This window comes from Pungitius pungitius, chromosome 3, assembly GCF_949316345.1.
Source record: "Pungitius pungitius chromosome 3, fPunPun2.1, whole genome shotgun sequence".
Lineage (NCBI taxonomy): Eukaryota > Metazoa > Chordata > Actinopteri > Perciformes > Gasterosteidae > Pungitius > Pungitius pungitius.
In genome coordinates this window covers 26941997-26969503 of record NC_084902.1, presented here as the reverse complement: position 1 = coordinate 26969503, position 27507 = coordinate 26941997, and the positions used below count along the sequence as shown (strand labels likewise).

Here is a 27507-nt window from a genome sequence, read left to right as displayed (position 1 = left end):
CCAACCTCAAGCAGTTTGAGATGAAGGAAGCCTAAATTGGTGATGAAGAGGTTGTAAAGGACTTGGTTGCACCTTCAATTACACCTCCCACCTCTCTATATATTTTAGAGTCTATACTAAGTAATACACCATAAACATGGAATTAGAGGTGTAACTCCACGCATATTTATGTGCATATCTGTGTTTTTCGCAGCATTTGATGGAATAGGGGGTAAAACTTGTCGACTTTTGCTCTCAGTTTTTAAGATTCTTGAATGAGTCGTTGCAATTTAGCGACAACTTGGAGAAGAAAAAAATCCATATTTTGGGTGCTGATAGAGGTCTGAGCGACCACAAAGGAAATGCACAACCATTTCTCATCATCTACTCTTCATATTTTTTCCTCTCCCCAAACACACACCCCCCCCCACATTTCACCTCCTGACAGTCGTGCCCTAGATATTTCTCCATCCTTGTCAGACCCGCTCGCAGGTCTCTTCGGCTGCCAGCTGTGGAGGAGAGGACGCGCAGATCAGCGCAGACGAGAAGTGAAAAGGATGAAGAGAATCCAATCGATCCGAAAACCTCCATCCTAATCTTGTTGACGTCCTCGGATGGTGCAGACGGCAGCCCTGGAGCGACTTTTTGGGAAACACATAGAATCTAAAAATTGTCCTCTTTATTTGAACCATTTCCTGTGTGTCATTTAAAGCACAACTGGTGGTTCAGTTTGAGCAGCATATACATGCTATATACATAGCATACGTGTTGGTTGGATGCACTAAACTCTACTCATGAACTATTGATTGTATCTCATCAGCTCCAGATACTTAGAAGCACTTGTGAAATGCTCTACTGCGCCCCAGTGGCTGATACATGAAGTGCAGCTGTAAATAAACACAAAATCACATTTCTTTTCGGCTTTATATATTTCCACTTCTGGCTTTTATTTCCAAGCAAATATACAGTCGATTGCCATCAATGGCTACAGAAATGTTGGCAAAAAAAATCCACATTTAAATCTTGATATGTTACTGTTAAAAACTGTTTTATAAAAAGACCCCAAAACTGTACATCAATTAACATAACTACCTTTATATATGTTGCATATATATACTGTATCCGAGTATACAGCGATGAACAGATACGGTTGGTTATGATAAATACAACACTATACAATAATACATCGTAAAAGAGAAAGATAACATTCTGTTCCAAGGCTGTCAGTTTAGGTGGTGTTGAATGATCCGTTAATGGCTTTGGACGCGTTCTACAGCAGAGTGCCGATCATCATCATGTGATGTCCAGTGCAGGGGTGTAACTGAGCCGACGCCACAGAAAACCTTTATTAAAGCTATTTGTTCCTCTACGTGAACGAGACACGCATCAAATGCTGCCTCCAGGATGTATAAAAAGTTCTCTAACGGACACACGAAAAAGCACGACAGTACCGGCGGGATTTGCTTTTTTTTCTTCTAATTGCATCATAAAATAATGTGGATTCCACGGTTTTCTTTCTAATCCACAGACCTCACTGTGAAAGGTTCGAATGGGGAATTTATCTTTGGTCGGGTTAGTTGCAATCTGCACAGTCAGATACAACTACAGACTCCTTGTCGTATGTTAACTTCATATAAATATTGATACATCTCATTCATAAATAAAGGTTGAAGATGACATCGCATCCCAGAGACATCGTTCCAGTGTGCTTCAGTGTTCTCACTCTTCACGTGGTGAAGAGGAATTTTACACTAATACAAAACAATTAAAATAACACCGCAGAGGCAGATGCCCTACTGGATACCAATCAACATTTGGAATTAAAGCAAATAAAAAATGGACATTACAAGTAAGTTATTGAATGTTTTTGTGCAAGAAGAAATGACTTTGTTCATTGATTGTACGATGTATCTGAATCGTTTGTCCATCGGCCGGCGTGCGTTTGCACGATCCAAATGCCTCCAATTAGTCGTAGGTTCACCGTAAAGCAAGAGACAGTTCAGCAGAGAGAGAGAGAGAAAGAGAAAGAAACTACCTCAAGGCACCTAATATAAAAGCAGCTAAAAGGATCTGGAGCAGCAACAATTGGCTTTGGTTCAGAAAAGTACACGCTGAGCAGAAAACATCTTCCCTCCTCGGCCCCACAGCCGCAGGTGGAGAGGTGGACGGCCGAGGAGATGCAGAGGGGCACACGGGAGAGAGGGGGTCCAGGTCGGTTTGGGGGCGGCTCTCGCGGCGGTGGGAGAGCTTTCACATCAGCATTGTTTCACCACAAAGAGGATGATAGAGAGAGAGAGAGAGACAGGGAGAGAGCTAGAAAGAGAGGATAAATGTTCAGGAAGGAAAGTGCGAGACAGAATTTAGAGACACCCCCTTTCATGGAAGACTGTTGTGGATAATTAATTAATTATCCACTCTCTGGGTGCATACAGTTCCATTTCTCTATCTCAGCTGCATCAACCTCAGCGAATAGTTTGACATTTGGTGAAACGCTCTCATTCGTTAAGGTACCACTCTGAAACATGAAGCCGGTTGTCCATTCTTTGTGCTAAGCTAAGCTAACCATCCAGCTTCATGATGGGTTCTCATCAACAAATGTCTGTTTTTCAAATGATCAAATCTCAGAAAAAGGCATGTTTCTTTTAGTAGTCTGGGGCACTTTAGTTGTGTTAAGATCGTCTCAATAAGGACACAGTTTGCATGTTCATATTTAAGGTGCTTTAAGTTAAAATAGTATGAGTAGACATGCACCTAATGGTTTAAACATTTCATTTAGAGAGCTGCGTTTTTCTACATCTTTAGGATTCCAGCTGACCTTTTACAGAACCATCAGTGTGTACGTTGACCTACAGAGCGCACACTTCAGCTCCAATACATCCAGCAGTCTGTGTCTAAAGGCCGCCTCATTGTGTCCTTGTTTCTTTGGTAAAAGGTCTCTGGGGTAGATAACGTGGTATTTACAAGGGGACATTAAGGCGCGCAGAAAGCGCTGGGAAGCTGTCAGACGTTTCTAAGCCACGAAAAGCTCCATGTAGCATCACGCATACCGCCAGCTAACACCTGTCTCGTCCACCCAATCACCGCAGACTAGCTACGTGGGAGATTGAAAGCTGAAAGGGTTGAAAGTGTTGTGACGTGCAACTAAAGTTGGTCTTTCTCTGAGACATTTTATGCACTGGCCAATAAAAAAACAGGGGAAAAAAAAAGACCAACTCAGCTCCACTTCTCCAACACCTACAGGCGTCGCTACTCTACTTGCGCTCCTCCTTACAATGTGGCAGAGCGTCCTAGCCAGTGTTCCGGGATAATATGTTTGCACACAGGCAACACCAGTTAGTCCTGAAAAGAGGCAGAAGGAGAAAGAGAGGGATGGAAGGAAACGTTTGGTCAGAGATAAGCTGGAGCTGCCCGTCGCCGTCTTCATCGGCAGCGACATCATCACACAACACATCGGGTTAAAAAGTCGCGGCGGAGTACGCTTAAGTCGCGGTGGAGTACGCTCCGGCTGTCGAAGGCGTAAAGGGCCGGTGCACATGTTTTTTTTTGTGATTTAAGATATTAAGGCTCTCGAGTTGGATGCGGCGGAGGGAATCCGTCCCGGAGCCGCCACCTGGCCGCTGACGCCATTGAGCAGTTCGAAGGTCACCTTCCTTGTAAGCGCCTTGGAGCGTGTGCACGTGCTACCAGCATCCTGCCCGGTGGGTTCGAGTCCAGGAACACGAATGAATTAGTTTGAGTTACTGCGTTTTAAATCACTCTTCGGGAGAATAGAAAAAAGAAGAAAAAAAAGAAAAAGAGAGAGAGATTGACTAGACTGAGGTCCCCGGCCCCGCCTCGCCGTGGGCGCGGTGGGCGCCATCGGCGAATCGGAGGAGGGGGGTGAAGGTGGAGTAGTCGGGCGCTCGTTGCCAGCGCGTGAACATGGTTTTCTTGCTAAAGGGATCAGACCTTCGAGGGTTGGCGGCGTTCCGCTGGTTGGCCGAGCCTCGCCGCTGGCCGCCGGCCTTGGACGGGGCGTGCAGGGACGCCAGCGGGGTGAACTCGGACAGCTGGCCCTCGTAGAGTTTATCGGCATCCTGTGCGCAGAGGGGGAAGACAGAGAGGGACGGAGGTTCACTGCACTGTGCGGGGGGGGGGGGCACGAGACGTTGTCATCGCAGCTGGCCTCGTGGTTTGGCCTCACTTCCAATGAGTGGAAATCTGACAATAATATGTTTGGGGATTTGGTAAGATTTAAACTCTGCCGTATTGGAACAGGAAAACCGCCCAAGTGCTGAAACAGTTTTCCTAGTTTTGTGTGGACGTCCATCGCGTGTGTCTTTTCTGACGGCTACGTCACACATTTTGGAGAAGAGATTATTGCTGGAGGGACAAAGGCCAAACGAGCCGCTGCAAAAAGCAGTAAACTGAACCCGCTTCAGCAGAAAATTCAATTATCTATGTGATTTGATTAAAAAAGCATGTTAATCCAATTGGCCAGCTGCGATGATAACATCCTGTCCATCCGGTTCGGACGCAATGCAGCCAGAGCAAACACATACGAGAATGAGCAAATGATGTCTGCAACGCCAGAAAGCAGCATAACAACAGGCAGACCAAACCATGCAGACATGAACAGAGCGGGTAAACATGCAGGAAGGTTCACTCCAACTGTGTGTGGAGCCTTCTGGCTCTGCAGCAGGGGGGTAGAATGCACCACTAGGGGGCGCCGCAGCTCCGTGCACACACAGTGTCACCCAACAGACCTCGCCTGGAGGATTGTTGGCCCCTCACTCGCGCTGTAACCCATGCCATGTTAGTCAGGTAAAACTCTCCAACCGGTCACCACGGCAACCCATCACAATGTTAACATCACCCCCCCCCCCCGATAACCAAATCACACACACACGCGGTGGGGCAGGGTGTGTGTTTTACCGTGCTGAAGCCCTCTAGGCTTCTCTGAGAGCTATTCCATCTAGTAAGGTGACAGAGCTCTGGTAGTTCAGGGCGCTCTCACACCCTTTTTTAGCCTTCACACGCTGTGGACACACACACATACACGCAAACACACACACACACACACATGTGCAATCAAAGACAAACACATTAGGGGTCGACAAGGAACATCATCACTGGCACGCAAATCAGACTGACTTCATGCAAAACAGCAACAGGTAGAAAGTGACAGGATACAAAAAAAAGGAGTAAAAAAAAAAGGAGGAGATGTTGTGTGCAGGTTGCAGACGGGAGGAGAGGCAGAGGGTCACCTCCAGGAGGGCTGGGGTTAGAAACTCATTCTGCTGGAAGTCTGAGACAGCATAAAGATGGTGGAGGGCTCGGAGGTGAGGCAGCGGCGCTTAGTCTGCCGCGGGGGAGGCCCAGAGGGAGGAGAGGACGAAAGGGGAGGAGCCGGGGGAGTCAGAGGAAGGAGATGAGAGGGAGAGTTAAAGCTCTGAAGGTCTTTACAGAATGCCACACGAAACGTCCCATCCACAGACGTAAAGCCACATCTGGACCACGGCTACGTGGATGGTTGGGAGAACGGAGCAGTTTGAGACATGAAGGCAGAAATATAGAAGGTTGTTCAGGTCAAAGTTCACTGCAAACAGAAAAACACACACATTTAACAGGCTCCGGGTCGACTACGGACCAGAAAGGTTCAGGGGCAAAAAAGGAGTTGGATGGGAATTCAAATGAATTTGCAGTGTTTGGGTCGTTTACTTTTTGTTCAGAAATAAAGCGGCACTGCACACACAGACAGACGGGGAGGCGTCCTGACTTACATCCAGCGGAGTGGGGACGTAGCCGAAGGCAGCGTACGTCTGCTGACCCACAGTCACCAGTTAGACATCACACGCAGTTAATAACAATACTATGTGTTGAAACATCAAACATACAACGCATCTCATTTAGATCACACGACCAACAGGGGGCGCTGTTTCGCCTGAGCTTAAGGGAACTAATTATATCCAGAGTATTTCAAAGAGCTGCTGATGGTAAATATAAAGGAGTAAGCACCCACCTGTATGCGCTCAGTGGTGGTGGGCCACAGAGTCCTACAGATGACCTTCTTCAACACATCTGGCAGCAGGCTGGCTGCTATCAGAAGGATTATGCTGAGCCAGGCCGGGCCACTGGACAACATCTGCATGAAGACGTAGTACATCCTCTGGTAGTTGAGGAAGGGCCTGAGGGATCAAAATGAAGGCAATAAATGTACCTTTCTCAGTAGATTATCAGGTTCTAGGCTCAAATAACTCAAATTTAAAAAAAAAGTTTATCTTCTAGCTCACCAGATGATTCCTCCCCACAGCAGAGAGAAGACAACAAAGAAAATCAGTGAGCCCCAGATGACAAAATGGTTGATCCAGGTCCAGTAATGAGTATCCAGAGCCAACTACAAGAGAGAGGGGAGAGCTGAGAGAGCAGACCTTCCCCATGTCACATGTCACATCTAGAGATCCAAGCTCGCTCTGATGCTCCTGATGTGAGTGTGTGTGTGTGTGTGTGTGTGTGTGTGTGTGTGGTTACCTTGAATGTTACCGTGAAGACCAGCACGGTGAAGATGAGCGTTCCAAATGTCCAGTTTCCAAACATCTGCAGAGGTAAACCACAGATGCAGATAATGAAGTGCGGGTATTGGACCAATCAAACAGATGGCAGCAACATTGAGGCGACGAGTGTCAGATGCCCAATGGGGGGGGGGGGGGGGACAACCAGAAGAAAAGAGGTGATCTCAACTGGGATTGGGGTGGAAACATTTCAGTGTTGCTTTACAGCAAGTGAGAGAGCAACAAGAAGATCTATTTCTGCTGAAAAGAAAATTAAATCTAAAAGGCTCTCTGCCCTTCAGAACCAAAAAGCTACAGGGTTTATGGGAAACGTGGTCTTTGTTTTGGATAAAATAGCTCACAATGCTACGGACATGAGAAAAATATTATTGCCAGCAGTCCTCTTTTCAGTAATTCTAATAATGATTTACAAGATGATTTACAGTCGTGATCTACAAATAAATTAAATAATGAAAACACACAGACAAGCAGGAGGAGGTCAAACTTAAGCTTCTCAATGCCACCTGGATGTATGGGTTCGGGATGTTGATGTGATGCTGATGAATGAAATGACAACAGCTATGACTTTCAACAGACTTTAGAAGTGACTTCATAATTCTAGTTATAGTCACTTATAAAGTTACAACAACAATCCAAGTGTCAAAAACAAACAATAAAGCATGTTTGGATTTATATTATTAAAAGGAGAATTACAAAGACACCTGAAATACACTAAGTAGGAGAGCAACTCTATTTCTACATGTATTCCTCCCCTGCTTTTAACCTAAAACACACACACACACAATACACACAGAACGTGACTACATACTCCTGGACACATGAGCACGGGCCACTACACAAACGCTGGGAGTCGGGGTGACTACGGCAGGCGTCGACAGCTGCACATGAGACGGAGGCTAAATGGACAATGAGAGTCTGACCAAACAGGAAATTGGAAACCGAAACTAAGGAGAGACGTCAGAGAGACAGATGCAGGCTTACCATCTGTGTGTTGGCTGTCATTAGCTGGGAGGAGGAGAGAGAGGCAAAAGAAAAAGCAACACAAAGGTAAGAGGAAGAGGGAGGAGGGAAGAGGAGAGGGCCAGAAGAAGAAATCATAAGAAAGTAAACAACAGTTTTGTGGCCGGAGAAGAATGAAATAAAAATATCAAAAAACGAGCGGAACGAAGCAACGGAGAGCAGAGGTCGCGGCCAGAGTAACGCCGCTTGAAATGGAAAGGAACAAATAGAGAAACAGAGGAAGGTGGAGGGCCGCCATGCCGCCGCCGCTGGACAGCGTGATTCACTAAAACCCACAAGCTGCACCTCTTTTAGTTCAAATGAGAACACAAACTCTAAAAGCCCAAAACGTAAAAAAATTTAAATAATAATCCACCTTCAAAGCAGTTCAGTGTCTTTCATTGAAGGCTGCAGTTAAAATACATACATATTAATAAACTTATAAACTTATAAACTCCTTAAAGGCTCAGAAAGCAGCAAATTAGATGTGAATGATGGGTTTTGTCACGACAAATTAAAGTAATTCATCAAAATCTAAAAATGTTCTTGTCTTAGACTGAATTAAAGGGAGCCGTCCTCGCCACGCGCGGCCGTTACCTGTCCGTTGCTGGTGAAGGTGGTGTTGTTAAACAGGAAGTAGGCCCCGAAGAACATCACCAAGGCGTCATACGCACCCAGGAGAGTCCAATATATGAAGATGGGCCAGCGCAGCAACGAGTTCTTAGCGATGTCCCTGAGGACAAACACGAGTTGGAAATAAACAGCGTGAATGACGAATGTCGACAAGCTCGCATTTGAATCAATACTGCATTAGCTGCCTTCGGGAGGACCGTAACCAGAAATGACTGCAATGTAATATTCTAATCAGATTGAGCTGTCAGATGCAGTCATTTGTGAATACATCACGGATGTAGGCGCCTCGTGAACACTGAAACACCAAATGACTCGAGAGCAATTATGTGCGGCTCATTGTTTCTGATGAAAGACCGTTTAGAGTCACGCGGGGTGAAAAGGAACCATTCAGACCGTCTGCGTGTGAAACTACAGAGTTCTCTATTTGGAGACACTTTTAAAGCTTTGACCGAGCGGAACCCAATCAGATCAAGTGCCACGCTACCACTTGAACTTGATCTGCCCGTATTGAGCAAATGTCCCCTGTGAATGGAGGTAAAATCGATAGAAAATGTTTATGCCTGCAGTCTATTAGTCAAATTGATTTAGAGAGCTCTTTTGCTTTTTTAGAACACCTCAATCTTCTGCTATCAGGTAAACACCGTGTTTGTTCGGGGGACACGCGGGGGATCAATGAACCCCCCCCCCTCCCTCCCCCTCCGGCACACTGCAGCGCTGTGCAGGAAGTTGGCGGCGTTGGGAAACATGAGCCCGCGGGTCGGAACAGCCAAGGCGAGGACCCCTGACCTGTAGAGGGACGGGTCCTTCCTCAGGATGTCCATGTTGATGTGCTGCTCGATGAGACTGTAGAGCAGAATGGGCAGCGAGGTGAAGCTGATGTTGTACAGGGTCAGGTAGGCCGTGTCGTACAGCGGCTGGGGAGGCGGGCGGAGAGAGCGTTGAGCGGCGTTAGACTTCCCAGAGACTGTGTGTGTGTGTGTGCACTTGTGTGTGTGTGTGTGTGTGTGTGTGCGCGTACCTGTTGTGAGAAGCCGCAGAAGAACTGGTAGAGGAACTGAGGGAAGATGAAACAGACATTCTGGGGAAAGAAAGAAGATACTTTTTTGTTGCTTGTTTGTTCTTGTTGAAGCTTGCGGACAGTAAAAAAGATTATATAAGAGATGCAATTCAACGTAATATAAGTTCCCTTTTGTAAAGAAAAGAGAAAATTTATTGAGATTTGAATCTTGTTTTACTGTAATTCTTTGTTATTTATTGAAGTCAAAAACTTGCATAAATGGAAACAATTTTTTCCACCAGGAACAAAATCAGTAAATAAGCCTGAATAAATAAACTGAGCAGAGGGACAACCTTGTAGAAGAAGTATTGCACGAGTTCAGAGATGCGTATGTAGTAATAGTGTCCGTGGACGAGCAGCATCTTCTTCAGGTGTTTGAACTTGGGGATGGCGTAGTCGCTGTTCCTCACCGCCTGACGACCCTCCTTACCCATGATGCCTTGGGACACAAGAGGAATGCGCGAGTGAGGATCAAGGTAGTGGCTCCGCGGACGTGGGAGGGGGGGAAAGGGGCGCGTCTACCGACCGATGCCGACGTGGGCCTCGAGGATCATGCTGACGTCGTTGGCCCCGTCTCCGACGGCCAGCGTGATCGGGTGCTCCTCGGAGGCTTTGATCAGCTTCACGATCTAGAAGAGCCGGAAGGTCGTATTTCAATGACGATAGTGCGTCTTGCGTCTCATTTCCCGTCTTGTGTTTTTTTTTTTATTCTTTTTTTTTTATCCGCACCTGGGCTTTCTGCAGCGGCGCCATCCGACAGCAGAGCACGGCGCTGCAGTTGCGGCAGATGTCCAGGAAGATCTCCTTGTAGTCCTCCTGGGTGGGCTTCATGACCGCGGAGAGGGTGGCCCCGTCGATGATCAGGCCGTAGTCCGTACAGTCACCCGATAAACTGGACAAGGGAAGGCACCAGAAAAATGCTACAAAGCTTTTCTCTTCCTTTTTGTTTTTTGACTGGATTTTTGTCCGGCGTCCCTCACCCAGAGAGGGAGTCCCTGGCCATGCCTCCCTGCTGCCTCAGGACGGTCCTGCTCAGCTCAAACAGGACGTCGTGGAGACTCTGCTCCTCGGTGCGTTTGGTGGTCAGCTCCAGGATCTGGGTGTTGCGGTGGAACAGCTTGCTGGCGTAGCAGGTGGCGGCCGCCGTCTCCATCTTGTCGCCGGTCAGCACCCACACCTTCATGCCGGCCTTGTGGAGGGACTCGATGGTGTCCGCCGCTTTTTCCTGGAGCCTGGCGTGCAGGACAGTAAGGAAACATTTTACAGGTCTTTTTATCAGGGGATAAAATCCCAGCAACAACCGTATAAAAGTCTGCTGCCTTCAATAAAGGGGTGAGCTGATTCGTGTTAACCATCTCTTTAGAGCCTGCACTCTAGCTGCTTTAGTAGAACGGTCTCTTCAAGTCTCAGAAGTGGGTCAGGACTGAAGTGGGTAGCAGCCAGCGCGGAATAAAGAGATCGCGCTTCGAGGTGCAGGCATTTAGAAGCGTGGTGGTTGGACTGAAAAAGAGAGAGCCTCCACCTGTCCTCCACGGCAGTTGCCCCCAGCAGGATCAGGTCTTTCTCGATGACGTCGTAGGCCTCGGCCAGGCGTTTGTCTCGGTCCTGCAGTGCCAGTTTGGCCTCGTTCAGCATGTGGCAAACCTCCTGGTACTGCTCGGGGCTCAGAGGCCGATAGGCCACGCAGAGTGTCCTCAGGCCCTCCTGCAGGAGGACACCTCGCCGTCAGAGTGGTTTGTATTTGCAGTTTACATTTGCTATGTGCACCGCAGGCGCATTTCTCAGGAGAACGTTGGACAATCGAATGTGGGTGTAAAAAGGTAATAATGAATCTAGTGTAGTGTGTGCTCTCACCACTGCGTTGTGCTCCACCCGAGCTTTGACCTGATCCACCTTGCCTGATACGACCCTGGGGAAGATGGAGGAGTCTGCGCCTTTACAGAACAGATAGAGCTCGCCTGCTCCCAGGGCAGGAGAGAAGAGAAGCGTGTGAGAAAAGAGCCGATTGCGTAATACGCTCGTACACGTGCATGTACACAGTGGGGAGTGCGTTACCGGAGCTGTCCCTGACGATGACGCTCATCCTCCGTCTGACGGAGTCAAAAGTCAAAACCTCCAGCAGCTGAAACCTAGAAAAAAAACAACAACACAAAGCTTGAAATGATCCTGCGGCTAAGTTAAAACCAGGAGAGCAGTGACACCGGCAGGCTGAAATAATGACGAAACCATAGAGGGCAATAAAGGAAAGATTGGATTTTGATCGGCTTAATAGATAAATGATCATCACAGCGTACACTCACGGCAGTCGGATGCAGTAATAACATTATATTGCAACTATGCCCATCAGATCATCCTTCCTCACGGCATACAGTGGCCATTAAAACGGAACTTCTGCGTTCAAAATGGTAACGTTAACAACTGTAATCAAAGTTGTGTGTGAAATCAACAGAGAGATAAACAACATAAGGGTCCTAAAGGTCTCACTCACCTCTCAACCTCATCCTCCCTATTCAAGATCTCCATGTGACTGTCTTTCAGTCGTAGATATGTGAAACCGAGTCTGAGCACAAAGCAAGGCACCATTAGTGGAATTTCATTGGAACAACTTAAAGTGTTAATTGTGAGTGAAAACCATGAAAAATAATAACCTAAATGTAACTTAATGTGTACGCAGATGAGTGACATTGACATTGTGTGTGTGTGTGTGTGTGTCTACTCCACCTCTTCATTCCCTCCACCAGTGCCACCTCGTCTGGAGACGAGGAGATGTAGAAGGAGGTGGACTTGCCCTGGTGGATGCCCTGCTTGATGCCGTCCACCGTCTCCTCCTCCTTCACCTGCACCGTGTGGCACAAACACAGCGCCCGGAAAAACAGCTCCTCGTGCTCCTGCGGAGGACGCCAACACAGAGTTACCCTCACACACACAAACACACACACGCACACACACACACCAAACTACTGAGGCTATGCTCACCCTGGCCCCGGGACCCGGTGATGTGTCAATCATGTCCATACCTGTTGCACCGGGCATCACCTGAAACAAACATACAAATAAAGATATGCGGGTAAACATAAATAACCACAGACGCCCGAGGGGTCGCTACCTGTCCGTTGCAGATGGCGTGAGGAACGTAGACGTGTCCGTCCACGCAGCACTCGATGAACTCCATGTTGTTCTCCGTCAGCGTCCCCGTCTTGTCCGTGAAGACGTACTCCACCTGAACACACACACACACAGAGAGAGAGAGCGGGACGCGTGTTACGTCCCATGTGGGAATCTCCCCCCCCCCCCCCCCCCCACCCAACCCCGCGTCTCCGTCTCCTCCCCCCTGGGCTCTTCGGCTACCTGGCCGAGCTCCTCGTTCAGGTCCGACGTGTTGACCACGGCCCGCTCCCCGAGCTCCTCGTCGAACATCTCGTCGTCCCACATGATGAAGTAGGAGCCCAGGAACTTCTGCATCTCCACGGTGACGTACATGGAGACCGGGATGATGTAGTTGAACAGCACCATGAAGGCCAAGAAGTCCGTGAACACCCTGACCACCTGAGGAACGGGGAAGACGGGGAAGCCCAAGAGGGGATGAAGGACTCTTTTTTTTTAATTTCGTCTCCCGTATTGCGGGATTGTGACCCACAGACTCACGATGTGTCTCTGTCTCTCGGCGTCCGTCCTGTTGTTGTACCAGGGCTCGTCCCGGTCGGGGCTGGCCTGCCACACGTACTTCAGCAGCGTGTTGACGAACGCCTTGCAGATGAGGATGCACAGGTAGACCACCAGGTAGGCGTTCATCGACCTGCACGGGGGGAGCACAAGAGGCCACATGGGCACAAGAAATCTGGACTCGACAGAATAGATACTTCAGCTCGCACGAGGCCGTTCCTCAGAGCCAAGTCCATTTTGGCAAAAAGGAAGCAAATTGCAAATCCAAGGAGCTCATCATGCCCGCTCTGAAGTGTGAATGTAATCCACCTCCAGTGAGTCCTCTCTACGAGCCATCTGGAGGCAAGACCAGAGTCAGCGCCAGATGGAAGGAGAGGGATCAGTGCAATCTGTGCGAAATATCAACAATAACCTCAACCAAATCGTGATGCAGGAGAGTGAGAGCCTACTTTTCCACCGCGGAGCGTTTCTGAGTCTTGGACTGGTAGTTGAGAGCCATCTTGGTTTCCATGCCGGTGTAGATGGCAACCGCTGAAAGGGAGGCAGAGAGAGAGGCTCACTCTTTGACCAAACAGCATTGGGGGAAGCTTTTCCCGAGCTTTCAGTCACAACAAGCGGGTTTCCCTCCTCACATCAACACGACTGCCGACTATGTTCCATACTTCAATGAGACAACTGAGCAAACTCTATTCGGTGAGGACAGTATGAAGCTCTTAAAAAGGCTCTCGAAAAGCCGGTTTGTTAACTCAGAGGTTAATGCTTCTTTTATTTCTGCCATATTGGTGTATTTTCCGGGGATATTACCGTAGATGTACTCAGTGTTCTTGAGCGTGGCTCCTCTGAGCAGCAAGTTCTCTGATCCTAAGGGCCTGAAAAACAGACGGAAGCTCATTCTTACACCGTTCCATCGCTCTTATTGTGAAAGTCTTGCAGCTGTATTGTCCTTCTCCCCGTAGGTGTAATAACAGCGTTCTTTCAACAGTTAAAAGAAACCGATTCCAACCAATGTAGAGACCAATTTTGTCACAAAGGAACTACCTTAAAAAAGGACGGATGAGATATTTTGGAAGATGAATTGTACAGATAACCACATTATGGGAAACATCACCTGGCCACCGGCTCGCTGTCCATGTAGATGTTGATACGGCCAACGAACCTGTGCAGGAGAGACGGTAAAGAAGCCACGACGTGGTCAGGTGAGTGTATGTCTGTGTGTGTGTGTGTGTGTGTGCGTGTGTGTGTGTCTGTGTGTGTGTAGCACGCACTTGTACAGGTCCGGCTGCGGTTGTTCACATTCTATCGTAGCGTGGATGCAGTCCACCTCCTTCTCAGTGTTGTAAGCTCTGGTGTCCTCAACCGCGTAGTACGTCTGGACAGGAGAGGAGTGATTCGAATGAAGGGAGGTTCGTGGTGGATGGAGCGAGCCACAAGCACACACACACACACACACACACACACACACACACACACACTGTGCACACGCACCTTGTGGCTGCTCTCTCCGTCCAGACTGGCCGTGGTAACGAAGCAGGTGCCGTCGTCTCGAGACGAGGAGAGAAGGATGAGGTCGCAGGGGAAAGTTTCATCTTCTTTCATCAAGACCACGTCTCCCACCTGAGACACAAGGCAGAGGCGAGGCGTCTTACTCCTAACTCGATTACGGCCCGGGGGCGTCCTGAACTTGGCGCCTTGAAGGACGTCGCTCATCCCGTTAGTGTTTCCAATGCAGTTCGACACGCGTTTAACCTCTCGAGTTCACGCGTTTCGTCCCGCAGCGGGACATTTGATCCCCCGGAAAAATAAAACATCTGCTATTTTAGTCACATGGATGCAGCTGGTCGGCGGGCCCTGCAAACGTACCCTGAGCTTGCGACTCTGCTTGCGGACCACTTTCCCGTGCTGCACCACGTGGATGGGACACTGGTTGACGGAGTTGTCGGCTTTGTGCCTCAACCAGTCCTCGTAGCCCTGACAGAGGGAAACACAGAGGGGCGGGGGCGGAAGGTGAACCGTGTCCTAACAGCAACAACAACAACAACAAAAAAAACCACACTCTCGCCTCTCACCTGTTTGATGGCGGTGACCGTGATGACGAAGAATAGCGGCAGCCCGCTGGTGATGGGGCTGGTGGGCGTGTCGATCATCAACTGGAGGGTCGGAAACAGACGCAGGGGGTTAACTGGCAGACGCGGTACGAGGTACGAGGAGGAGCCCTTGATGCTGTGATTTACCTGGACCAGGAATATGATGAGGAAGTAGAAGTTGGCGACTCTCCTGAACTGCTCGAACATGTTCTTCGGGACGAAGTTCCAAAATGTGTACTGGAAGAATTGAGACGGTTCAAATCTGTTATCAGCTCAGATTGGGAGGAATACAAAGTGATGTAACATGAGGACGTGAATGGATTAAATGGAAAGATGCTGGTATCAGTTTACAGGAAGAGGACCCCCGACTAAAGAGCCTGAATAGATTTGGTTCCATTATCTCCTCTCTGACCTTAGAGGAGACTATTCTGTTGTCGGGGAATCTCTGCTGTATAAAGGCCTCGGCTCCTGGAGGAGGCTCCTTGTGTCCGATGTAAATCGTCCTGCTGTCCACCCAGTTCTCCTCACCGGCACACTGCAAAGAAGGGGGGGGGGGGGGGGGGGGGACGTGTTGGTTTTCACTGTGCATTTAGAAGGTATGTCCAGGTTTTCATGGGACACGAATCAACGCACTGACGTCTAACTTCTCTCAGTGAACGGGAGCTTTTGTTCCCATGGATACACTGAACTGCATGTGACTCAGACAGGAATGCCAATTACACACACACACACACACACACACACACGCTCACACACATATGGACCAACTAAGACACCTGAAAGCGTTGGTTGTGGTTTGACGTTTCTTTGTTTTGAACTTTAATGCTGAATCTCCACAGAATGACAGAGCTTTTATTTAGGCTGCAGCTGAGAGACGTTAAACTGGAAGGGCTGGTGGCTTTTTTCTACTTCTCCAGTTGAGCCTGAGACATGCCGGTGAGCTGCTCTAGCTGCAAGCGTCTCAGGCAGGACTGGACCTGTCCCCGGTTCACACACTGATACCATCTCCCTGCAGCCCAGGCCGTTTTATCAAAGAAACGGTTTTAGGGGCCAATTTAAAACCGCGAACATCGTAAAAAACACCTCTAGTCCTTCGCCGCGGTCTTCTCTTTCGCTCTCTCATCTGCAAATCATTTACACGCGGCGGTGGGTTATAATCGCCACCAAGGAACCCGGCGAGGGTTGTTTCATTCATGGCTCACACACACACACACAGACAGGCTGAGACGGGCTAACGAGAGGTGACAGTAATCTGTGGCGGGTGAATGAGATTGAGTGTCAAGAGGGGCTGCATGGCCCAGTTTCACACACACACACACACACACACACACACACACACACTGTAACAGGTTAACTTGCTTAAGACGGAGAGCTTTTCATAGCCGATGACCTCCAACTATTTGTGGAATGAAGGGGATACAGGTGTGTTTTATTGAAGGCGTACATACTGACACCTGATGCCCAGCGAAGGAGGAGATGAAGATCAGCGAGCATGGAGCGTCTCCCGCCTTCTACAACTACATGATGCCGAGTTCATTCCAATAAAGGAAGTAAAAAACACGTGTGGACCGGGTGGATGGCGCAGACTGAGAATCAGCGGGCCTCCTCTCCTCCATTTTTCCCCTTAGAGCAGCTTTATTGGTTTTCTCCCTCTCCATCTCTCACCTCAACCTGGACGGCCTCTAAGCAGACAACCTCTCTCCAATCGATTACGTTTAGCTTTCATCGGGATTCAGGCTTTTTATATGAAAGCCTCTCTGCTTCTAATCAAATAAAAATGCCTCTTTACAAAATAAAAGCGGGCCATAGAAAAATGGAAAAAAAAAAAAAACAGCCCGGGCCTTGAGCCGCATGGATGTAACGGAGACTTCTGGAGCTTGATAATCACTTTTAGCTGCGTTTCGTGTTACAGGACGCGGCTGGTGTATTTATAGGCGGAAGGGAAACATTTGTGGTCGGGTGAGAGGGATTGAGAGAGAGAGAGAGAGAGAGAGAGAGAGAGCAGGCATTGTTTTCTGTCTGTCCCACTCTGCACCAACATCCATTTTCCTTTAAGCCACATTAGCGAAAAGCGCAGGGAGGCTTTTCAGGGATATGAGACACACACACACACACGCACACACACACACACACACACATCGAACATGAATGAGAGCGGGGAGGAACAATGACACAGTATGTTACCTGTAGGGCAGCCCACGTCTGTTCTCCCTGTCTGACTGTGTGTGTGTGTGTTTTCTCTATGACGCCACACTTTTGAGAACAATACAGTTGTAATTTCGGAGGAAGGGTTTGGACCTAGAATTTGGCTGACGTTAAAAGATAAGATAAGATGATCCTTTATTAGTCCTGCAGTGGGGTCATTGACAGGATGAAGTGTACACAGACACACGGTGAGAGAGTGATTATACGAGCAGGTGCAGGAGGCGTGGTGATTTTAGGAAGTGAAAGTAACACAATATTCAAATGGCCTCAATAGAAAAAATAAAGGTTTTGCTGGCTTCATTTCTCTTGACATGCTCTCTACCTCATTTTGATCTGAATGCAAGTAGGAAACGATTCAGTACACTTCTCTTTAAGCCCTCACGCCCTCCAAATACACAGCGATAAGGTTGTGAAGTAGTTACTAATTAATGCTTTTTCAAACATTATTCTTTTGGTCTATAATATTGGGAAACCAAGCTTAAATCTTTTGTAATTAAGCGTGTGGGTGTACCTGTTTGTGTTCCTAGTCCATATGTTTCAGTTTCTCTGTTGAATCACGCTTCGTATGAAACACTGATTGTTCCCACGGGACCTGAACTCAGCATTACAGAGCCACGCGGTGATTTAAGATGAGAGGAGGGTTCTTGTAAAACAGGAAGAGCTGGACTCACACACTCACACACAGACTCACACACTCACACACAGACTCACACCCACAGACACACAGACTCACCCACACTTCCTCAATCAAGCAGCGATTCAACTCCCAACCGCCACCCGACCCACCATGGACACACACACGACAGAAAGACGGGGTGTGTGTGTGTGTGTGTGTGTGTGTGTGTGTGTGTGTGTGCGTGTAAATGAGGAAAATGTTACTCCATCAGTGAAAAACCGAAGCCCTCCTGATCAAAGACGGGAAATTATCTTTTTTGCTGCCGGACAAAGATGCGTCCATTTAAAACCCATTATTAACCATTATTACACGTGTCTCACCGATTGACGCGGCTTAGACACACGTCAACACGCGGTAAGAGCAGGAGCGAGGCGGTGAGAACCATTTCACACGTGCACCAGACAAAAAGTCAAACTATTTGTTGTGTTGGAAATCTGTTATTTGAAACAACACTAATGAGGTTCAGTCTCTGCAAAAATTGTAGTTATTGTTGTATGATGGCTGGCAAGTATAGATAACATTTACAAAAAAAGAGGAATCACTGCAACACACACACACACACACACGCACACACAGACAGACAACTATCGGTTGGCAGCAGGTTGAGAAGCCGAGCTGTTGTTCAACTGATGACCAGAGTGTTTTATCTCTCGCTGCGACAGGCGGCTCCGAAAATACTTCTCGACAAAAGACACGGACGGAAACCTGCTCCCTGCGATACCGCCGGCAGACGCACACACACACACACACACACACACACACACCCCTCACATGCAAATACTGCGTCATGTATCAGGGTCGCGTGTGCAAACATGACTGGAACACGTGGACACACGCTGAGGAGCGCTTGTTATCGCTCTGCTGCCACTGCAGAGATAAAAGGAATCTTCACTAAATCACCGGGCATTAAATACAGACATACAGTGTGTGTGTGCGTGTGTATGTGTGTGTGTGTGTGTGTGTGGGCCTGTTAACTGCTGCTGTTGAGATTTGTGCTTAAAGGGTGAAAAGGATACATACAGGCGTAGCCCCGAAAGATTATGGCAGTCCCTTTATTCTCAGCGTGGTGACTCAAAGTGTAAAAAGGAGCAACGGAGCGGGGCGAGAGCAGCAGGCGGCGTGTTCATCCCGTGTGCGCCCACGTGGCGGCCCGTCGTGCCCGTTTGAGAGACAAGTCCAAAGAAGACCGTAACTCAAAAGCCAAAAACACGCCAACGAAACAAGGCGAGAAGGAGGGGGTGGACAGGGACCTGGAACAACAACATCCACTATGGACGACGTGGGTTGGCATAGCGACGCGACACCCAAAACATGCAATGACGCCACAGGGAGCCAGAGACACACAGGGCTTAAATACACAGGGGAGGTGATTGGACACAGGGGGAAACAATCATGGACACTGCAGACAATCACAGGGGAGGACAGGACAAGGCAGGAAGTGAAGTGACCCCAGGGACACGAGAGACATGACACTACAAAATTAAACAGGACATGAACCCAAACCGTGACACAATCACAGATCTGTGGTTACTTTTTTTTGTTAAATTGATGCGCAGTTGAGAAAATAAAAACTTTTTCTCGTTGGATTTCAACTTTTAAAGTCCCTCACTTACAAATATTGACTGGTGACTCTGTTTCTATCAGAGGAAACTCTGAAAATACATTTAAAAAGCCACTCTGGCATTACCACACTAGACACTGAGTACAGTTCAAATCAGACAGCAAAGCAAACTGTCTGTTCTGTGTGTGTGTCTCTGGGGGGAATTTAGTGTTCTGACTCATCTGGCCCTCCTAACTGTAACCATCCAAACACAGAGATCACGTGAGAGCAGTGCTGGTGTAGATCCGAGCCAGCGAGCCTTTAGGAGTCAGCAGTGCTGGTTCCTGTGGGAGCCGGAGGAGAGGAGAGCCCTGGTTCTGGATTTCCTGCTGATAAGCTGCGGCCATTCTTAGGATGTCGAGGGGGAATCAACTTACGCACTGTTCACACTCGCTTCATTGTGTCTGCACGGTGAGGGGAGGGGTGTGTGTGTGTGTGCTGCTGACGGTCACATGGTGTTTCCCAACACCCCCCCACCCCCAACGTGACTTCACCTAATGCTGCAATCAAGTCACATGGAAGAAATGTGGCGGGAGTAACGGCCAGGAGGCTTTCAGTGCTGGAGGAAGTCAGAAAGTTGGTACTTTGAAGTCCAAATCTCTGCCCTTTGTCCCTCATTATTCAGCTAAATGCCAGTGATTCAGTGAATGCGCCCCCACGCGCAAACACCACATTGGTCTGACTCAGAGGCCATCTCGCCTCAATAACTGTAATCAAACTAGTAAACACGGCGTTCTCTTATCCGTTCGTTGAGTTTGTGAAAAATGAAAAACATCCAAATTCCAACACTAAATAGGTAACTAAGCAAACTCAGGCCTCGGTTAGGGTCAAAGGTTACGTGTTGCACATCACATCGAAATAGTGCTTTCACTTCCCTTCCGCGAGGCCTCGCCGCCTCCTTCTTCTCCGAGGGCCGAAAGCGGCAGAATGCTTTTAATGTCTTCAATCTCCGTCCTCTCAAAGGTCTTCCTCCTTCCCGTTAATGGGAGCACTCCTTGCCCCTCATGTCCGTCCCCTGGGGACTCATTCCACCGTTTGTGTTGCCGGTAATCACGAGGAAACCGTCCTGGTTACATTTCGAGTGTCCTCTGCGCTGCTTGTCTGGTCCATTACGTTGTCCGCCCCCCCCCCCCCCCCCACCTTGGTTCATTTGGCTGTCCCCGCTCCCCGTCCTGTTCCTGGTGTCTCGTCGTCCCCATGAATCCTGCCGCCCTTCTGTGCCACCTCGGCGGGACCAACACAACTCAATGTCTGCGAGGGTGCCGGAGGGGAGAACATTACTATATGGTCAGTTTGTTCCTCATTATCTCCTTGACAACCGCAAGATGAACAGCCACCCCCCCCCCCCCTCCAGCACTGTTATCTCACTGAATCTTTTCAGTGTGTGCCTGCCTGACCCTTCTTCTTTCTGTCTCATTCCAACAGACAGACTTCAGACCTCTTTTGTTGTCTCCACGGTCACCAAGGGCGACGGGACACACTCGGCCGGCAACTATTTTTTTTGGCTGAAACCACTTGGCATCAAGTGTGATTATCAGGTCTAGCGGGTGTGTGTGTGTGGGGGGGGGAGGGTGAAGATCACAGGACAAATGTGAGGGGACGAGGGGAACCGAACGGCATCATGTGTCCCTCATGGGAGCGGTCACTTGACGAGGGCCCTCAAGCCTTTTTTTTTGTTTTTTACTGTCAGAAGGACTTTATTTCCACACCAACAAATGCACTTGGTTGTGTGAAACTGCTGCAGTAATACTTGAACACGAGACAATCATTCTCTGAACGCACCCATCCTCCTGGAGGAAAGCCAGCGGGCCCTGCGTCCTTCTCCAACTTCCTCGGCTATTTATGAGGCGCTGCTGCAGCTGAATCCATTGGTTGTGAATCTTTAAAGACCTTGGATAACTTCACAGGGCAATCATTTTTACGGCAGTTGTGCGTCCTCAAACGCGGAGAAAAACAGGAAGTAGAAGTGGTACAACTTCAATATTTACTCTTCTGCATATCTACGCTTTCTCGCCGGGTTCGTTCCAGTTTGCGTCCCAATTTTGCGTCCACCTATTGTTTTGCGGATCAATCCCGCTGACTTAGTGGCCCGTCCAACCGGAGCGCGCCGCGGTAAAATGGACTGCTGGGTTGCAAATTTAGGGGTGGCCTCTTCTGTTTGTGCCAATCGCGCTCCAACATTAATGTGGCCATTATTTATTCATGTTAAAATGCTACACAAAGCAGGTTTCTGAGCTGTCATTTGGGTTCACTTTCTCTAATGCTGCACTCAGACAAACATATCCATCCGCCCGCGGCTCCATTACTTCTACGCTGGTGTTGCTCTCGCCCTCTGCAGCATCTTCGACGGTTCCTGCCCCCAAATTCTCCGAGGGCCCCTTTCGGGAAGCACTTCCAGGTCGCTGCGGTGTTATCGCGTCCACTCACGTACTGCAGGTTGAATGAGTGGACTACGGACCGAAGGGACTAAATCTTGAATCTTGAATGTGACAACATGCCGTCTCAATTCCGCAAGAGACGTGTCCAAGTGCGAGGGGGGTGTGATCCGGGTATCATATCGCCTGGCGCTGCTCTGCTCAGACAGCCAGACAGCGCGTGTGGGGGGGGGGGGGGGGGGGGGGGCGTCTTACTCCACGGTTGCCGCCAAAGTGCATCGATGATGTTACAGGATAATCAATGCTGTTTGGAGTTTGTTCGGCTTCGGGAATCACTCGAGCTTTTCCGCAGGTTCCATCACGTGCAATGCCCCGCCGATGTGTCTTTCCAGGGAATAATTACACTTTTGTATTTAAAGAGTATAGGTTATAAGTATAAGATGCACGCAAACAAAGATGAATCCATCCAGTGACTACAGGTGGACAGCTTTGAAATGGCTCTTTTGCCGATGTTACGCCAATTTGCAATTAAAGCCTAAAGAGGCTCGTTACACAGAACGGAACCATTTTAAATCCCTTTTGAAAGAAGAACCTTGAATAAATTACACCTCAACGGGACTAACGGTCTTGAGGTGAACTACGAGCCAACAATTTAAAATAATCCATAGTTTTTATTAATGGTGCTAGTGTCTCAGATAAAAGGGAGAGAGGGGTGAGGGATGATATGTCTGGTGTCAGACTGCACTGTCAGCACTTGGGAAGAGTGGGAGTGTGTGTATTGGGCGGGGGGGGGGGGGGGTCGACCAGTTATCACTCGCTCAGAACATTAAGGGCGTACCTGCACCTCTCAGCAATTCCAACCCCCTCAGCCCCGTCAGAGCAAAACGTTGTCACGGCGACCCGAGGCCAGACAGCGCTCCGCCCGCCCATTAGCGGCGTGCGGTCCATCACTCCTCCGCCGTGCTACGCGCAACGCGCCGTTAATGTTAGCGCGATGACACACTGAAACGAGCCCTTAATGGAGCTCGGACCGGTGCCGTTTGTGCAGAGGGAGGATCAATTACACAGGAATGTTTCAGCACAGGGGACCAGGTCTAACTATTTTGTCTCAACGACGAGAAGATGTCAAAAGCGGGAAAGATCCTCCTACTCGATGAGCCGGAACCAAAGTGTTTGGGGTTTTTCCGTCTCATGCCTGAAATGCTAGAAAATCTGCCTCTAAAGTGTCAACTTACAAATCAATACAAACAATATCAAGTGGAGTGTGACTTGTCATTTGTTGTTGTGTAAATAAACAAGGGAGCGACTGAAAAGTGAAGCAGCAGCCAGTCAAGCAGCGAAACAATCCCAAGATGGAGGCTTAGTGAGAGCCAGTAAATCCTAAAGAGGTTAAACCTGCTGCACTCTGTGGATCTGTGGATTGCGAGCAGCACGGAGGCGCAGGTGTTCAATGATTAGCAGGAGGAGAGGAAGAACACACACACACACACACACATACAGCCAATTAACAGCTTCACAACAGTACGGATATCCTTCAAAATAAAACACCATTCATGCCGAGTCCTGAGGAGGAACCTATTTTTTTTAAAAACATTGATGCACACAAACACCTCAAGTGTGCTTTTGTTTTTGTATGAACAATAAAGTTATTTGGGTTTTATTTTACCTTTATGTTCTTGTGGTAAAATCAGTCTGAAAAAACACTAACTATAAAAGACGGATAATCTATTGATTCAAAAACTCATTTTCCGATTCCAGCTTCATGAATGGACATTTTTTTACTCCTCTATAACAGTAAAGTGAATGTCCTTGAGCTTGGTATAAAAACTGATATTTGACGACCTTTGGGAAACAAGAAAATAATCTCCACATCAGCTAAATATGGAAAAAAAAACGTTGGTTGTGATTTTTTTTTCAGCGTCGTCCTGTTAGCATGGCTTCTCCGTTTGATAATTTCACTTGTACTTTAACGGCGTGTCATCCTTTGTAATACAAGCCTGCGCCTCCCTGCTGTGCCGCCGTCATCTGCCATTATCGGCCCGGCTGCTCGTGAATTATTGACCACCAGACAGAGCCGTGGAGTTCAAACGATCCGTCACCAGGCTACGACTGGAGTCCACCTGCTCGCCTGAGGACAAGAACACCCCCCCCCCCCGCCCGCCCCCAGCGAGGCCTCCGGTCGACCACCCGGCCGCCAAGCCTCAAAAGCTTCTCCCAAATGCGGCCTGCTGGAAAACAAGCGGTAGGGGATAAGTGATAGCTGTGGAAAGGATTAAGTGTGTGTGTGTGTGTGTGTGTGAGAGAGGGTATAGTGAGCAGCAGTGACCCTTTAATCCACTGAGCGAGGGCAGGAAGTCAGACGGAGAGAGAGAGAGAGAGAGAGAGACGGGCACTTCCTGTCCAGGAACCCAGATTCCTCAGCAGCTGAGGAATGCTGCCCGGGCCACTTTGGACTCACCTCCACGCAGACGTGGTCCCTCTAGTTTGTTCCTTTCGTGGCTCTTAATTATGCATTTTTACATAATTGATTGGGACCGTCGAACCGTCTGGACGCCAGACGCTTACAGACGAAGACGATGCTTCTTTTGATGAGGGGAACTTGGGCCGAAAAGCTGCAAAATCCTTTTTAACGATCAGCACCTCGCTTCTGCTGTGCTGCTTTAAAATGTGTCAGTGTGGTGGCGTTGCTTCCTCTTTCTACAGCAAGGAGAGCCGCATAGGTTACTACTAAGCAGGCCCGACGGATCTCCTGTTTAAGAGGCACAAAACCGTCTGCTGTAATCTGCATGGATACTTTCAAAATAAGACGATGAGAAACCAGGAGGGGTATTAAAAAAAAGGAAGCAGCGGAGAGTACAAACGGGTAAGCCACAGGTTGGAACGAATAAACCGTGCTTTTACAACTTTCCGGGGCATAAGAGGGAGAGCGAGGAGAGCCTCTCTCCGCTTGTCACTGTGATTACATCCAGCCCCCGTCGGGACGGCTGTGGGCTTACGTAACGGCCTCGCCAGAGACAACCGGAGTGACCCGCGCGCCGCTATCGGGTGGTGCGGCGAGGCCTCGGATAACCACGGGGAGAGTTGTGTGTCGAGCGATGTCACGACCACACGAAAGGGAATTAAAACGGCGCGTGACGACGTGCCTGTTAGGCAGGGGAGGGGAGTTCATTAGATTATTCATTAGGGGCAGGGAGATGGATCCATCACAAGCCCACCAATAAGCTTTCAGGGTGTTTTGAGAAACTGCCGAAGTTTTCTCAATTGTGAGGATTCGCTGCACTTCTGGGGCTTGACGGTGCTGCTGTTTCTCCTCAGTCACTTCCTGTGACCCCCCCCCAGCGGTTTTACCCCCTGGTCCGTTTTGGCCCCAAAGCGATGGCGCTTTGGATCCGCCGCACGAGGGGAACTCTCCTCGCGTGCGGTCGTTCCTTTTGGCTCACGTGAAACAAATCCCCACGAGGATGCTTCAGAGCACAGCAAATGGACACATTAGGGCTCTCCGATGAGCTCCATTTACAGACGTGGTCCATCCCGCCGCTGCCTCTCAGTATTGACTGATATTTCACAAAGTGCTCCTATTGATAAAAACATAAACTGCTCGTGAGCCTCGTCTCGAGCGCTCAGCGGGTCTCTCTGCATCCGGGGAATGTTTCTTACCTAACCCTAGCCCGAACCCGTAGGTCTAAAGCACGTTATCCAGATCAATGACAGCGCCACAGCAGGGATTCTAACAGCCTATATATAAAATATTTTGTAATTATAAAACAGATCTGCAGGTGTATTTGCTGAATATTTACGAGTTTATACAGTTTTATTGTATCAATTCATTTGTGTCTGATGACAGGTTACACATTTGACACAAATGACATTCTTCTACAGGACGTGTCATACTGTTTAGGTGGGTTATAATTGCTGTGCATGTTCTGTCATGAAGAATATTTCGTTACAACCCGATAACAACCGGTGACCACGACTCCACCTTCTCTAGTTAAACACCGTTCGTAATGTTGTACTGACAGTGTGTTTGAACGCGATGGGTCAATATACGTTCAGTTCCCACGATCGTTTCCCAACAAGATTATTCCCGCTCCCTTTTAGCGAGTGAAACTTAATCCGGATGAGTCACCTGTTTCCCAGGAATTCAAAGGCAATCGTGGTAAAACAATATAAAAAAATCACTTCCTGCTTATCATTGTTAAGCTCTCTGGTCTGCAGAGATCGGAAAGTGGACACGGAGGATGTGGCAAAGAAAACTCACGTATCTGCTGATGAGGGTCCTCAGAGAGCTGAAATCCATCCCCATCGCGCCCCTCTCCTCACCGGACGCGACTTCTTTGCTCCGAAGGGGACTTTGCGCGAGTTGTCGCTAACTTCTTTCTAAACCTACTCCTTTGTCCATGGTTCTTTTTTTTTTTACTCCCTAATATTCTTAGGTGAATAATAATTTAAAAAAGGGCTCGGTTGAAGAAAAATCTGCTGCAAAAACAACCTCGTAGTAGACTCTGAAGGCACCACCGTGGGACGGCGAGAGGCTCCGGAGGACCCGGGGAGGGGGGGAGGCTGTGTGTGTGTGTGTTCGGCTCACACGGGCACAGACGAGCGGGCTCCTCCTCCCACGAGACTGGGAGGAAACTAGTTTGCTTCTCTTCCTCTAAGCCTTCAGACGTCTACTAATAACATTCTTCGGCCAAAGCAGCTTTTCTCTCATCTACGTCACAGGGAGCCAGGTAGTGCAGCTCGCTCTAGGTGAGCGCATGCGCACTCTAGTTTTATTTTTTTAGTGATTGATTGGACGTTTCAGTTAACTTTTTTTTTAGTTGTTGTTGTTGTAGCGTGTGACTGGTGCATCCAAAAATAAATAGTTGAAAAAAAATACAATGCTTTAAATGGTGCATTACATTATATTATGCACGTGTGTGTGTGTGTGTGTTGTCCAGGTTTGGACACTCAACTGGTGCTGTCCACCCAGACGGTGCTGAAATCATTAAACTAAAAATATCAATTATTTTGTTCAAGATTAATACGTTCCCATTCAAAAACTTTGTGACGGCTTTGATTTGTTTTAATGATCAGAAAGACAAATAAAACGTAGATTTGCTCAAATAATTGTCTTCATTCCAGATATATTTTCCGTAAATAATATAAAATAACTAATGCATTACTAAGTCATCGGCAGTTTGTAAACGTTGATTTGTTGTTGGTGACTTCAGAAAGGTCAGAACTATGAGTTCTGGTGCTTTGTTTCCGAGGGGGGATGTTTTTATTCATTTGTCCATCGTGTGCTTCCTGGAGACGCTTTTCGGCGGGTTCTGTTGGGACGCTATCGTCAAAGTTACTATAGCAACTGCTACCATATCCGGTTTTAACCTTCGACATAAATTCCCCTTTAATCTTTGGTTACAGTACAAAGTAATTTAAAATGCTTAAATTAACCGATCAATTATTTATTTTTTATATTGCATTCATCTTAAATTGATGAAATGTAATTATTTTAAAATGGCATATTGACATTGTTGTAATGCATATATGCAAAGGTTTGGACACACTTCTCATGGAATTGAATGAGAAAATGTGTTCAAACGTTTGACCAAACTTTTGACTGGTACTGTATATATTGGTATGCATATATTCCAGACAAATCATTATTTAGTAGTAATGTGTGACTAAACAAATTAGAAATGATGA

General features: G+C 48.2%; 1 protein-coding gene across 5 annotated transcripts; it reads right to left on the bottom strand.

Annotated features, from left to right (window-relative positions):
• Window positions 1-895: 895 nt before the first annotated feature.
• On the bottom strand, window positions 896-26550 carry atp11a (ATPase phospholipid transporting 11A). Of its 5 annotated transcripts, none has more exons than XM_037465521.2 (32): window positions 26081-26550; window positions 15379-15501; window positions 15114-15203; window positions 14949-15029; window positions 14743-14850; window positions 14368-14496; window positions 14148-14251; window positions 13991-14038; window positions 13687-13751; window positions 13332-13413; window positions 12865-13015; window positions 12568-12765; window positions 12326-12439; window positions 12196-12255; window positions 11941-12107; window positions 11708-11779; window positions 11275-11348; window positions 11074-11177; window positions 10742-10923; window positions 10200-10451; window positions 9949-10111; window positions 9746-9848; window positions 9513-9658; window positions 9181-9240; window positions 8949-9076; window positions 8127-8262; window positions 7512-7535; window positions 6490-6555; window positions 6252-6355; window positions 5981-6146; window positions 3928-4055; window positions 896-3318 (listed from the first exon to the last, which is right to left on the bottom strand). In XM_037465521.2, exons 1-32 carry the CDS (start codon window positions 26123-26125, stop codon window positions 3267-3269), a joined length of 3525 nt encoding a protein of 1174 aa, XP_037321418.2. In that variant the 5' UTR covers window positions 26126-26550; the 3' UTR covers window positions 896-3266. The 5 variants fall into 5 exon arrangements, 4 of the variants coding, with proteins under 4 accessions (XP_037321418.2, XP_037321402.2, XP_037321411.2 ...); XM_037465530.2 differs by lacking the exon at window positions 896-3318 and adding an exon at window positions 5226-5320 and having other exon boundaries at window positions 3929-4055; XM_037465505.2 differs by having other exon boundaries at window positions 896-4055.
• Window positions 26551-27507: the final 957 nt, after the last annotated feature.